Genomic DNA, 13,316 nt, shown 5'->3' with positions numbered 1-13,316 from the left:
AGCAGGAGCACAGCATGGCAGCCATGACACCTCTGACCAGGTGATCAAAACAGCTGCCAGGGTGCTGTTGGTCTAAAATATTATCAGACACTAGAGCTGCAAACCTCTCTCTCCATCCACTCACAGTTAGGTCTTATTTTATGGGAATGCAAATGATCCAGTGATTTGGATGTGTTTGTTTGTGCATTAATGATATTGAGCCACATCCTGCTGCAACATGAAGGAGACACTGGAAACCAGCAACCACACTCTCACACCCACATTTTGCCTGGGATTGCACTGCGTCTTTAGTTTCCCCTTTTCACACACTCAGAGACGCATAAATACATGCAAAGTGAGATGACATGCCGGCTCTGGGCAGTAAGGAGGCGTATCATATGGAGTGGCAGCTGAGGTTGTGAGACTAATCTGACAGGTGCAGGCTGGGAGAGTGACAGCATGGGAAGAGGGGGAGGAGGAGGAGGAGGAGGAGGGGGAGGAGGAGGAGGGGTCATTGCTTCAAAACAGGACAACTGAGGAGATTAATGGTTCTCTCACTTTATCAGCAGATTGATGAGTAGAATCATGCTATAGCTCTCGTCTGTATTGTTGATATGTAGCTGTGGCCAGACGCTAGTTACCTTAGCATTAAGACTGGAAACAGCTCCAGCCTGGCTCTGTCCAAAGGTAATAAAATCCACCAACCAGCATCTCTGACGCTCAGTAATTAACATTTTATATCTCTCATTTATTTAATCCGTACAAACACGAAAATGTGAATATCACACATTGTTGGGGGTTATGTGCTGCACTATTTCTTTGGCCTGGTGTAGTAGCCTTACTTCCTGGGTTTTACACCGAGCCAATAAACAGTCCAGCAGATAATCCACACATTAAACCACAGCATGTCATTTATACAGCTCAGTTTGAATATTAAACAAACAACATATAGCATGTTAATAAATTGGCTTTAGAGTGATGTTAAGTAGGTTTTGTTATTGTTGTTTCTCCCTGTTTCCACTCTTTATGCCAAGGTAAGCTAACTGGTCGCTGGCTTTAGCTACATATTTATGGTATGGATGTGAGAATTGTGTCTCTCCTTCTCATCTAACTCAGCAAGAAAGCCAGTTAGTGTATTTCCCAAAATGTCAAACAATTCCTTTAATGTCCATATACACATATATTATACATTATACTTTACTGCCATTATCAGCTTGAGGCTCAGCTCAAAGCAATCAGTGGAGGACTCCTGCTTCAGTATTTATAGAGGGTGACAACGTAACGCTGGATCAGTATTATTATGTGTGGAGCTCAGTCACTGACTAATATAGTTTTACAGACAGGCAGTACACTAACTTTGGCTCTGTCTGATGAGTTATTGTCCATTAATGAGGAGAGCACATGCTCTTCATGTGTCATGTTACTACAGAGCGCCACAGACCGTCTGTCATGTTTCCGTTTGGTTTGTGAACTATACTGTATATGTTGAGTATGAAGACTTTCTTTAAATCTCTGTCTCTTTCCATCAGTGTTTTTCTCTCCATAATTTTGTAACCTCCATGTGTTTTTTTTCTGCTATGTTCTTTCTTTCCTCTCTCTCTCATCGTTCCCTCATTACATGCCTACTTGCTGCCCAGAGGTTGCCTCATCTTGTTAAGTCCCTGCTTGGCTCCACACAATGAACCAAACAGTGACAGCAGGGTGGCTGACATACAGGCCACATGCTGCATCTGTTTCCAGAGACAAGCATCAGGATGAGAGCCTGTGACCTCACAGGATGTATTAACTATGACAGGATGCAGGTGTCCAAAATTAGCAGGAAGAGAGTCTAATTTTAAAGAGCATTTTGTTTCCAGATACACATCCCATTTCAGACAGGCTCCAACTGATCTTACAGAACACAGGATGTAAAGTGTGATGGCTGTCTTGTTTGGTGAGGGGTCACAAAAGTCACATGAACAATTATTTTGTACATTAATATCACAAATACTGACATGCATCACATTTGATTCAAATATTGATTTGTAGTCATCTCTCAGTCATGACAGCACAGTCCACATTATGAGTCCATGTAAACATAAACCCCCACTTAAAGGGGCACACCACCAATTTAAACATCAAGATGAATTTATACAAACATCAAGATGAGACGGAAAGGAAAGCAAACTTTTCTTTTGTGTTATGTATTAATCTGACCGCTGGACCATTTCTGCATGTTCATTTGCCCCAAACACCCAATGTTTCAACTGCACAGATATTAGCTGTAAGCTAACTACCTCAGCTCAGTTCTTTCTGTCATTGCCTCAGGTCTTCCTATAGTTTTCCTCTCATCTCAGTTTATTTATGAAGCAGATTCCTAAAGTTCCAGAATGAGCACAATTTTTTTTTCCTCAAGTTGACACACCTTTGCCTCAATTTTGCTAATTTGTGCCGAATCACAGCACTGACCATGTGTGGTCAGTCTGAACACACCTTGAGAAAATAACTCAAGGGACATCACTTGAGTGAATGCATCTAAAGCTTGGAGACTGCAAATTTTGAACAGAAAGCCTGCTTTAGAAAAATAATGTGGAATTAGAAAGATACAGTAGTTTACTCATAAAGAGGGATTTTAACAAAAATATTCTGCCAAGTTGAATTATGGGAAGTGTGGGATCCAGTTTAGTCAATACTTGGGACTAAAACTTAAGATATCTCAGCATCTGCTGCTTTGATGTCATTTCATTTCCTTCATTTGTTTCTTGTGAATTCCCCAACATCATGGAGGTGCCACACTAAAGTCTGAGTATCCCAGACATCCGTGTTTTTTTATACTTTTAATTTAAACATAGTTTATTTAACAGGCATGATATACATTAATAAACATGGTGCTGACTAGGCCACTGAGGTAATGAAGATAGATAATCCTGACCTCATCTGTTCACCACGGTGACTTAAACCCTCCGGCTGCTCAGAGTCCTGAAAACCTGCAGAGGTCATGACCTTTCAAAGTAGCATAGCCCTGGAGAAGTAGGGTTGATATTAAAGGTCATCTGAATGTGACCTTGTCAGGTCAATTTAAAACAACCTATACGTAGATTTGCATGCACTGTATCTGGAGGACAGAACAAATACACGGAAGCACAAACACACACATACAAAGCACAGAGGGCTTATCTGGCCTTTTCAAACACCACCACATGGACCATAGCGCACTTGTTTTCATTCAGTGAGCCTTGGAGACCTTTCTGTCAGCTCCTTGGGTTTCTCAATGGCTCTAAATGGGATTTAACCCTTGGAAGGTCGAGGTGAGGTCAGCGGCAGCTTCAGGATTTACCTTCTTCCTCTATCAACCAGTCACCACATGCTGAAAGCAACATATTGTTTTTAAAGCCTATCTCAAGGCTTTAAGGCCTGGTTTTGGTCAGAGGTGAAGAAGGGATACTGTTTTAACACAGATAAGATGAAGGTGGAAGTAAGACTCTGATTGACCAGCACTGATGTTTTTTAGTGCCAGTTGTTACTATTTGTGGAGTGACAACTATGGGATGGATTAGCACAAAATTTTCATCTAGTGCCTCATGAGATTAACATTTGTGGTTTTGGGTGAAATGGCTCCACAACAAGTGGATAAATTATGATTACTTATATATGTGATCAATGATCAGATATCTCGAAAAATAATTTCATTCCCATCATCCTCAGCTGTACTGTGTCTTAACGTATTCACGCAATGTCGAAAAAATGGGAACAGGGAAACCTCTAATTATTATATATTATTATAAGGATGGTTACGCTCACTCTAGCCTTGGAGTCAAACCAGATAAATATCCTAAATCAGCTACTTTTGTTATATCGCAGATTTGTAGTTGTTCATTAACAAGTGAAACCAGATACAAACAGTGTATAATTCATTTTAAAGTAGCTGAATTGATACTGGGAATATTAGATTTAATTTAGGTGTAACTTCAAAAAATATCTTGCACACCCTAAAGTTTTAGTGACAGCTGCACAGGATCAGAAAACGTACTTAATAGTGAGTTCAAGTGATACACCGTGTGCGGGATTCTTTGGTTTTCTTTTCATTTACATTGCTAGCACTCGGCTGCTTATAATTCTAGTAAGTGATATAATGTGAGTTAGGTATTAGTGCTAATCCAGCAAATGTTAGCATGATAGTATGCTAAAGTAAGTGTTAGCATTTTCGTTGTGTGCATGTTAGCATGCCGACAGAGCACCGCTGTGCCTCACAGTACGCCCTCACAGAGCTGCTAGCATGGCTTTAAACTAGTCTTGCTAAAAAACTAATATCAGAGTAAATTAGACCACAGCTGAGTTATATTTAAGTCCACAGCCTGTCTCTCTCTTTCTCCTTCAGCCACTACTTCCCTGCCCAGGCCTTAACTTCTCGAGGTCCTATGTTACCTCCACCCTCCTGCACAATTACCCAACCAAGTGGAAGCTGCTCTGCCTGGCATGGGGCAGAGTTTGAGATGGGGTGGGGTAGAGTTGGATGGAGGGGGAGAAGCTTTGCCACCCTATCTGACTGCAGAGCCCCATGTCTGTGGAGTCCTGAGGGGAGAAAAGATTGGGGGCATGGATTTTGGGAAGGGGGATTTCTAGACAAGATCATAGGCATGCCTTCACAGATAGCAGAGCGCTCATTACACTCATTCCCCAGTCAGATTTTAACTCACTCAATCTGCCTTCAACACTCAGACATACTGCTCACCCCCTGTGTGGAATCAGACACCACACAGACAGATAATCCTTTCTAAAGTCTGTCATTTGATGTCACCCCCCTCTGACTCACAAGGCACAAATAAGCATGTATGTGCTATGCATGTATGTGCAAACACACACACACACACACACACACCACACCCACACACACACACACACACACACACACACACACACACACAGAGCATAGGGAGGATTTGAGGTCACAGCATGCAACTATTTTTTGGGTTTGAGAAGAGTAAAGGATTATTGATTAAGTAGGGCAGTGGCCAGATGTACCAACACACTGTAGTAAAAATTCAACGATAGCAGCAGCAATAGTAACATTTGATTTGTGAAGAGTGAAAGCTTTGACATTGAGTGCTTTCACTTCCCTCCATCAATAATGGCCTTGCTAATGTGCCTCTCCGAGGCCTTTTCATTCATGTCTAATAGACTGTAGGTCCATCAGTGTGTTCACACAATAGATGATTTCTCTTGTGTCAACATCACAAATCCCAGGTCTCTTGGTCTGTCTCTGCTCATCGTCTACAGGCCATTTTCCATCTCTTCATCTCAGCCATTTGCTTTCTCTGCCTGTCAAACATCTCACTCGGCCTCCTTTTCCTGTCTCCAGCTATTTTTTCCCTCTCAGAATTCGTGTCATGTGCTCGTCTCCCTATTTGCTCAGATTTCAGCGAAAAGAATGAAAGCCATGCAGTGGCTGTTTGTGATGTTTGTGTGATACATTTAACAGCGTGAATTCAGCAGCTCAGTGTAGATTGAGCTTAAGTTTAGCTGAACCTTGCTTAGAATGTGTTTGTATACATAAGGCTGAGCATATAAATGGAGCTGGCAGGACCAGAGAGCAGGACCAGACTCAGGAAGGAAGGAGCTCCACTCAAATTAATCTCCACTGGACGACCCAGTAAAGGAGCAGAGCCATTTTTGGGAGCAAGGAGCCATCTCCTAGGTGAGTACCATGGCAACAGCCAACGTGGGCCCCAGCTTTCAGAGCTGTCCTTTTCACGCGCCCGATCAAAAGTGGCAGGCCAGGTTTTTTGTTATGTGGCGTCTCTTACTTTCTCTCTCTCTCATGCCCATTCTTCTGCCTCTCCTTTTCTCTCCCTGCATGACATGGTCCTGGCCTTGTTCACCAGGGAGGCTGTGAGAAAACTACAGAGGGCGAGTGTCTGTGGGAAAATGTTGCCAGACAACACAGGGGTATGTGACAGTGAGGGCGAGCAAAGATCGTCTGTGTGTGACGAACTGGGGATATACAGCTAGATTACAAAGATCATCAAGGCTAAATTTTTTTTTTCATTCATTCTTTTACTCTTTGTGCTGGAAAGTTTGCATGAATATAGATGTGATTGGTATGAACAGAAACAAAAGAGCCTTTAAATTTACAGCACCATCAGACCGGAACGACCTGCCTATCTCATTCAGATCTATCACCTCTTTTCACGACTTCGAGACTGTGTTGTTTGTTTACCTCAAACATGTTCCCTTGTTTTTTGACTCCATTTACACTTACGTTTCATTAATATTTTTGATCTTGTCTCTATTTTTAGCCATAATGGCCGCATGGTTCTAGGGATGGCAGTATCAGGCGGTCTATTGGTTGGTTGGTTCACCACTTTGGTTCAGACTGAAATATGTACACTCTTAATCTTGTTTTTTCTACTTTTTAAAGCTTATATGCTTCATTTCTCACTATTACTGGCATTGTTTTGCATAGTGTGGCAACTGTTAATTACTTCAATATCTCGTTAGTTTCACGCAGATAATGCTATTGGTAAAGACATGGTGGGTGTAGTCGGGGGTTGTGGGAAACAATCAAAAGCAGGATGGTGTATCTCAAGCTTATCATCAAATGTCAAATTTTGAAATAACATAGGACTCCAGAAAACAGCTTTTCCTTAGCATCTTCCAGAAATACTGCAGTGTAGCCTACTTCATCCACAAACAATGACAGTAAGTACATCCGGTGTGATGTTGGGATTTATTACATTCATAGAACAGTGATTACCTGGAATGTTACAATGTGCAGTAGTCACTAAAATAACATCACTCAAAGGTTATTAAAAGGTCTGTCCACATCACAAAACACATGCTGAATAATTCACTTCATCTCTCGGCCATATGGTTGGTGGATACATACAGTAAGTGCTTCTCTGTTTATGTTAACAGAGAGCCACCTTGTGGTTAAATGAGAGAAATGGAAAGCAATCACCTGGACTTAGACTATATGTTGTTAGGATAGTTTTTTCCATTCGGAGATGGGTATTATTAAAAGACAGAACGGCAAAACTAAAGACTGAGCTAGAAGTGCACACATGGAAACACTGATGTGATTTCTTACATATATATTATATACCTGCATTACTTTAAATTTGTAGCTTTCATGTTCCTCCATGACTGCTCCATCTAACGGGAGCCCATGAGCGACTGCAGCCAGCCGAGGTGGCGTGACACTTTTTGGAAGATGTAGCCTTTGCTACAGTCAGACCCTTGTGGCTGGCTCACCACCCCAGTGAGGAAGAACACCTCCCTGTACAGGGTGAGCAAGGGGCTGCCGGAGCTCATGGTGCAGTCAGCATTGGTCCGAGGAGCAGTGCAGCCCATTTTATTGGTTATCAGGTTGGGGTGAGACTCCAGACACTGAGGCAGCTGGTTGTACACCAGGTGGTTAAGGGTGAGCGGGCCCTCGAATGCTGATACCTGTTTGGGTTCTTTCCAGCCAGTGACCACAGCGGGTAACTCTCCTGTCATCAGGATGCTCTCTGCAAAGTCTCTGTCTGGCAGACAGGCAGCAACCACTTCTCTCTTAAAGGTGATGCGGTCGCGGAGCTCAACCACGGCCAAGTCATTTTCAGGACGACCCTCCACATAACGCGGGTGGACGTGGACTATTTTTATGTACAGTGTCTGCTCTCCATCTTCATAGACGGTGCTGCGCTTTCCTGAGGAGGTGCAGGTAAGATAAGACATTCAGGATAATGGTGATTATCAAACTCATGCACACATACTGACACACATACAGAGCTGCAATGATCTGTTCATTTAGTGATTAGTTGATTGACAGAAAGTTAATCTGCAGCTATTTTGATCAGTCAGATTATCGGTTTAGTAATTATTTCAGAAAAACTGCCACATTTGCTGCTTCTCAGAAGTGAACTGAATATCTTTGGATTTGAACTGTTGACAAGATGAAACAAAACATCGAAAGATGTCACTTTGGGGTCTAAGAAATTATAACAGGTATTTTTCACCCTTTCCCAACATTTTATAGACAAAATGATTAGTCAGTTGATACATTGATAATCATTCTATTCATTTTTTTGGTCACCTTTATCCAATGTACCCAATATCCCTTATAAATCCTGAACCTAAAATACTCAAATGTGAAATTCTTTATGTGAATTCAAACACACAGTTTCATGGGACACATGTTGGCTTCCATACAGTAGGTCAAAAGTTTTCTTTTTTATATTACATGAATCCCCTCATGTATAATCTCAACACTGTACACATTTGTTCTAAATTGAGAATAAATGTATACTGGAAAAATGATGAACTGTGTATTGTGAGCCCCTGGAAGTGACTTCGTGCCTGAACTCTTATTTCGTTATTTCCTGTTTTATTCTGAAATTATTTTGCATGTGTCCTGTTGTTTTTACTTCCTGCTTCCAGTGTGACTCTTTGATTACCTGCTCCGGCCTAATGTGTTGCACCTGTGTCTTGTTACCTCCCCTCCTTGTGTATTCAGTCTCTGTGCTCCCCCTCACTCTTTGTCAGTTTGTCTGCTTGTGTTTCCTGTTCAGTTCCCTTGTGCTTCCCAGAGACATCTGAGTTTGGATTGTCTGTTTTTGCATCCAGTTCTGCATCTGCCTGCTTGTCTGCCAGCTGGTGTACCTGTAAGCCTGCATTTTCATTTTCATTTCACAGGTCCTTTGTTGCAGCCTCGGCCAGCCTTTTCATTTGTGTTCCTGACTTCATTGTAACATGCTTAGAAATTTGTAATGGTGCAATGTTGCATCACCAAATTTTTGGCAGCTTGCATGATTCAGTGTGTGCACTACCTCTCCTTTTCCTTTTGTCTGCTGATTTTGTCCTATACCTATACCCAACTGCATATTATCCATCTTCCTTGCTTTGGATATGTAAATTTCTCAAGTTACATTTTAAGTAATTGGGTAACTTTTGAGTTGTTTGCTTGTTGTTGCAAAGGTGTGATTAAGTGGTTTGTCTACTCACCGACCGCCACCTGGAAGGACCTGTATTTGTTGGCGCAATGAGCTGAAGTCAAGACCAGGTTCTCCTTTAGAATGACTCCGCTGCAGAATCCAGTCGACTCTGAGCCCTTCAGTAGAGCCTGCAAACAACAAGACAAAGCTCATGATTATGGAACAAGACCCTGCATCACTGTTGGAGGGACTCGCAATAAAAAAAAAGAAAAGAAAAAGGTTTACTGTGCACACATAAGAGTACCTGTAATGTGTTACAGTGTGTGTATTACTACCTGCCAGGGACACTCTGTAGAAGTACAGCTTAGTCCCTCAAAGTTGCTGCGGGTGTTGCTGGACTGTCTGTCACCCCACCGACTCAGACTGTTCACCTTACCACAGGGGAATCTGACTGAGAGAAGAATGTAAACTGGTTACGATTACTTTTCTCTTGCTGGATCATTTCTCCCCCTCTTAACCCTCGAAACAGACGTACCTGCAGGCTCACACCTATCCCTGTTCGTCTGGCTGAGCTTCCAACCACGGGCGCAGGAACACTGGTAGGAAGTGTAGCCTGGTTTACAGAACTGGGAGCAGCCCTTGTTCTTTTCCAGGGTGCACAGCGTCTCGTCTACATCCGTGGAAACAGAGGGGAGGGTTGCAGCACTCACAGACCAGATGAAAAGTAAATCATCACACACTATGACATGCTGGCATCTTCTCCTCACCTTTTTCACAGTGGACCCCTGTGAAACCTGACTTGCAGACACAGTCGTAACCTCCCACGCTGTCTGAACACAGGGCTCCGTTCTTGCAAGGGCTCCCTGCACACTGGTCTCCGTCTAAACACAGAAAGCAAGTCTGAGAAGCTTTAATGCACGACTAAGTGACGGGAAAATCATTTTAACATTGCACTTACCAATGTAGACGGACCAGAAGATATCCTACAAGAGAAATATGCAAGTTAAGTGCGGTTGAAGTGCTGCACAGTGGTTTTCTCTGTCATTTACAAAGTGCAATCATCGAATGGAGGTGATTAAAAAAAGCAAGGGAAGACTTCATAGTGAAATCCTGGGGCTCACCGTACGATACGAGTCCTGGAAGAACTTTCTGGCCTCCTCGTAGCTGCACACCTTCTCCATGCAAGCCTGCTCCAGGCTGGAGGCAGGGTTACTGCCATCGACGGCCCTCCTCTGACGGGAGATCACCAAGTTCGCTTGCTGCTTATCCAAAAACACTGGAGAGCCAGTTAATGTCTCAGCTGGTTCATACACAACAGACTGAATTACAGACACTGATTCAAGCAGAACTCAGCTGCCTGCCAATAAACAGGCCTCAACTGGGGCAGATCACATGAGATTAACAATTATAGGCTTACATGATTGTAAAACAGGAGCATTCAAATTTTAGTAGCATTGAGAGGTGTTTTTTTTTTGGTTTTTTTTTTTCCAGAGATTCAGATTTATTGCTTCAGGTCACTAAATGTGAAGTTTTGCTGCTTTTCTCTGCTTAACATTTTAAAACGAATATATTCAGGTTTTGGACAGCTGGTTGAACAAAACAAATTTTGAAAAAGAAATTGTGATTGACATTTTTCATTCTTTTGTGACATCTTATAAATCCATTAATGAAGGTTATCAGATCATTAGCTGCAGCATTGCTTAATGAATATAACATACAGTGTTCATCATGAAGATATCAAGTAAAATTTAAAATTACAACCTTCCCTATCCAGTATTTACCTTGTATGACTCTGCCTTGAAATACGGGCACAGATAAATACAACTGCAACCAATGAACAAAACTAAATTATCTTGATTGATTGTAAAGCTCCTGTTTGATCCAATCAATACTTTCTTTTCCTCTTGTGCAGAGGAAACACTGACATTTCATACTCAGCATGCTTCCATCTTGACCTCCTTAAATTCCTCACTTCTTTTTTTTTTTCTCTCTCTCTACAGCTCAGACTCTACACCATTGTTCTTGAGCTCTGCAGTCTCATCTGCCTCTATGCCGGCCTTCTCACCTGTCTGGGGGGTCTGGATGGCTGCCACGGCCCCCGCAAGCAGACACAACAGAGCGGCAGATGTGGAGGAGGAGCCCATGGTGACAGTGAAGTGTGACCCAGATCTGAGTCAAGTTGTGGGTGGAGCAGGGATCAATGTGTACTCCTGGAAAAAGACATGCAGATTTCAGAGGAAGAAGAGAAACAAGTGAGTGTTATTTAGTATCTTACAAGGTTGCAATATTAATGAAGTATGACCACACATGAAACGCAATGACACAGAACTGGTTCAGTCATATGGATCCTAATTGCGTCGCACACACAGAATCAGGAGATTAGAGCTTTTGATCGATGTATAATTTGTGAAAGGTTGTGTAATGATTAAATCCAATGCAGACCATAACGCGCCTAAAGTACCACTACCAAGACCATACTCGTATTTCAAAAGGTTTAATGACATCCTCCCTAATGCATTCATCAGCAGAGGCACTGGATACTAATATATCAATATTACTGTCTCCTAGACTTATACCAGCTTCACAGATGCTACTGTCTTCTGCAGAAAAAAGAGAAGGTCTATAGCCACTGAATTTGAGGTGAGCACTAGTATATGACAATATAATTCAATAATAAAGGTCAGGTCGATCATTTAGCATGTCAATTTATTTGCATGCTCTACTAGATAATCTCATCGTACAATACTATACCAAATACTATCCCTACTCCACCATCACACATTAACAAGCTCTTTACTTCATTCAATTCCACTTGTCCTCTGGAAAAGTGCAGCATGTCTGGACCAAAATGCATTTCTAAACTGCTTATTAACACTGACAACTGCAGACTTACTATGGTATAAACGTTTTTAATTGATACTATATATTTTGTAATAAAGAAACCTCTCACCATCATGATTTCACATTTACTGTATTCTCTCTACATCTGTCCTGTTTCAAGGTAACAAGCTTCTATTCTGTTTAAGAATCTCTTGCATCAGTAGGCTTTTCGCATTTTTTAATAAGTCATGGGGTTTTCCTTTTGTAAATGTTGTATAACATTAATAATAGGTAATTAACAATCACCTGCAATTGTACATGTTTCTGAATCTAGTAGTGCAATCCATCAAGTCTGCACTTTTAAATAAAAGTTACTAATGGATGTTCTGCAGCCCTTTTGAAAAGTAGGTGGTCAAACAGTCCATTGAAGGGTCTCCCTAATGAATTTCAGAACTAAAAACACGCAAGGATTTTCCACAATCTAGCAACTCAGAAGTTTTAATTAAAAATATTAATAACAGCCAACTCTTAAATGGTGCCTTATCAGAAAATATTGCCCAAATGGAGCTAAATCACGATTATTCTTTTTTTGTTTGTGTTTAATAGGAATGATCTCAGTAACTGACTTCATTGTGCTTTATCATCGGTGACTGCGCAGTTTTTCTGTACATCGTTGTTGCTGCAGTATCATCGGGCCTTCCAGACTGTTTATTAACCTGACTGTAAACAACTGTTGTTGTGTATTGTTGTTCCGTGACTGACTCTTAGATAATGTTGCATTGGCAGTCAGCTCAACGCAGTAGCTACGATGTTTTCTTCAGGTTAAAGGAAAGCCTGCGCTGTGGGGCTCTGCAGCCACATAGCATTAGCTCACGCTGTGTTACAAAACAAAGATGGAGCCATCATCTGTGGCACACCTTCTGTGCTGCTTTTAGAAACACGGTGCCGCGTGTCTACGAGCTGCTGCGACGTTACATGCACGAAAACATTGAAATTATATAATTCAATCCGACACTGTATCAGGGCGGGTCACCTCAGCAGACCAACATGGGACTGTGCACGGTCCGAAATAACAAGCAGAACAGCAGCAGTGATGTTTGGTACCTACCGCTCCGGACAGAACCACAGTACCAACCTGGCTTGGTCCCTTTCCTGGTCCCGGAACACACCGCAGCCTCCTGGACGGATTCGGCCTGTCGCTCGAAAGTAACGGATGATGATCACATCCAAGCCTTCCCACTCACACTCTCTCTCTGTTTACCGTTTGTAACCGGTGTACTTACAAAAGTGAGCCGCCTGAGGACGCTGTAGGACTGAGGACAGACTCTTACTGCGTATTACAGTATGTTGGCCTGCAGGACCAGACACACAGGGACTAACACGCTTTGTTATCAAGACCCTATAGGACACGTGAAAGGTGAGTTAAACAGCCATGATGTAAAAGTAGTAAGTAAAAACCGGGGACAGGGGAAACAAACCAAAATGCTTAAATAGGAAATGCATATTTGAATGGTATAGTTATACTTGAAATACATACTGTACGTAGTTAAATGTGTATACTTTAGTAAAACAGGAAAAAAAAAAGAAGTTAAAATGAAGTTTAAACATGGGTTATACCTTTTTAAG

The 13,316-nt window shown here is 41.9% G+C and overlaps 1 protein-coding gene across 2 annotated transcripts; it reads right to left on the bottom strand.

Annotated features, from left to right (window-relative positions):
* Positions 1 to 6,666: 6,666 nt before the first annotated feature.
* Positions 6,667 to 12,972, bottom strand: LOC111227083 (coagulation factor X-like). 2 transcript variants are annotated; one of them, XM_022752472.1, is made up of 9 exons: positions 12,799 to 12,972; positions 10,936 to 11,080; positions 9,992 to 10,146; positions 9,829 to 9,853; positions 9,638 to 9,751; positions 9,406 to 9,540; positions 9,206 to 9,321; positions 8,941 to 9,058; positions 6,667 to 7,646 (listed from the first exon to the last, which is right to left on the bottom strand). In XM_022752472.1, the coding sequence occupies exons 2-9, from the start codon at positions 11,012 to 11,014 to the stop codon at positions 7,111 to 7,113; spliced, it is 1,278 nt and encodes a 425-aa protein (XP_022608193.1). In that variant the 5' UTR covers positions 11,015 to 11,080; positions 12,799 to 12,972; the 3' UTR covers positions 6,667 to 7,110. The 2 variants fall into 2 exon arrangements, with proteins under 2 accessions (XP_022608193.1, XP_022608192.1); XM_022752471.1 differs by having other exon boundaries at positions 12,826 to 12,972.
* Positions 12,973 to 13,316: the final 344 nt, after the last annotated feature.

Source organism: Seriola dumerili, unplaced genomic scaffold (genome assembly GCF_002260705.1).
Source record: "Seriola dumerili isolate Sdu_G_001 unplaced genomic scaffold, Sdu_1.0 BDQW01000169.1, whole genome shotgun sequence".
NCBI lineage: Eukaryota > Metazoa > Chordata > Actinopteri > Carangiformes > Carangidae > Seriola > Seriola dumerili.
The sequence above is the reverse complement of the archived record's forward strand: the minus strand, read 5'-3'. Positions and strand labels throughout refer to the sequence as shown.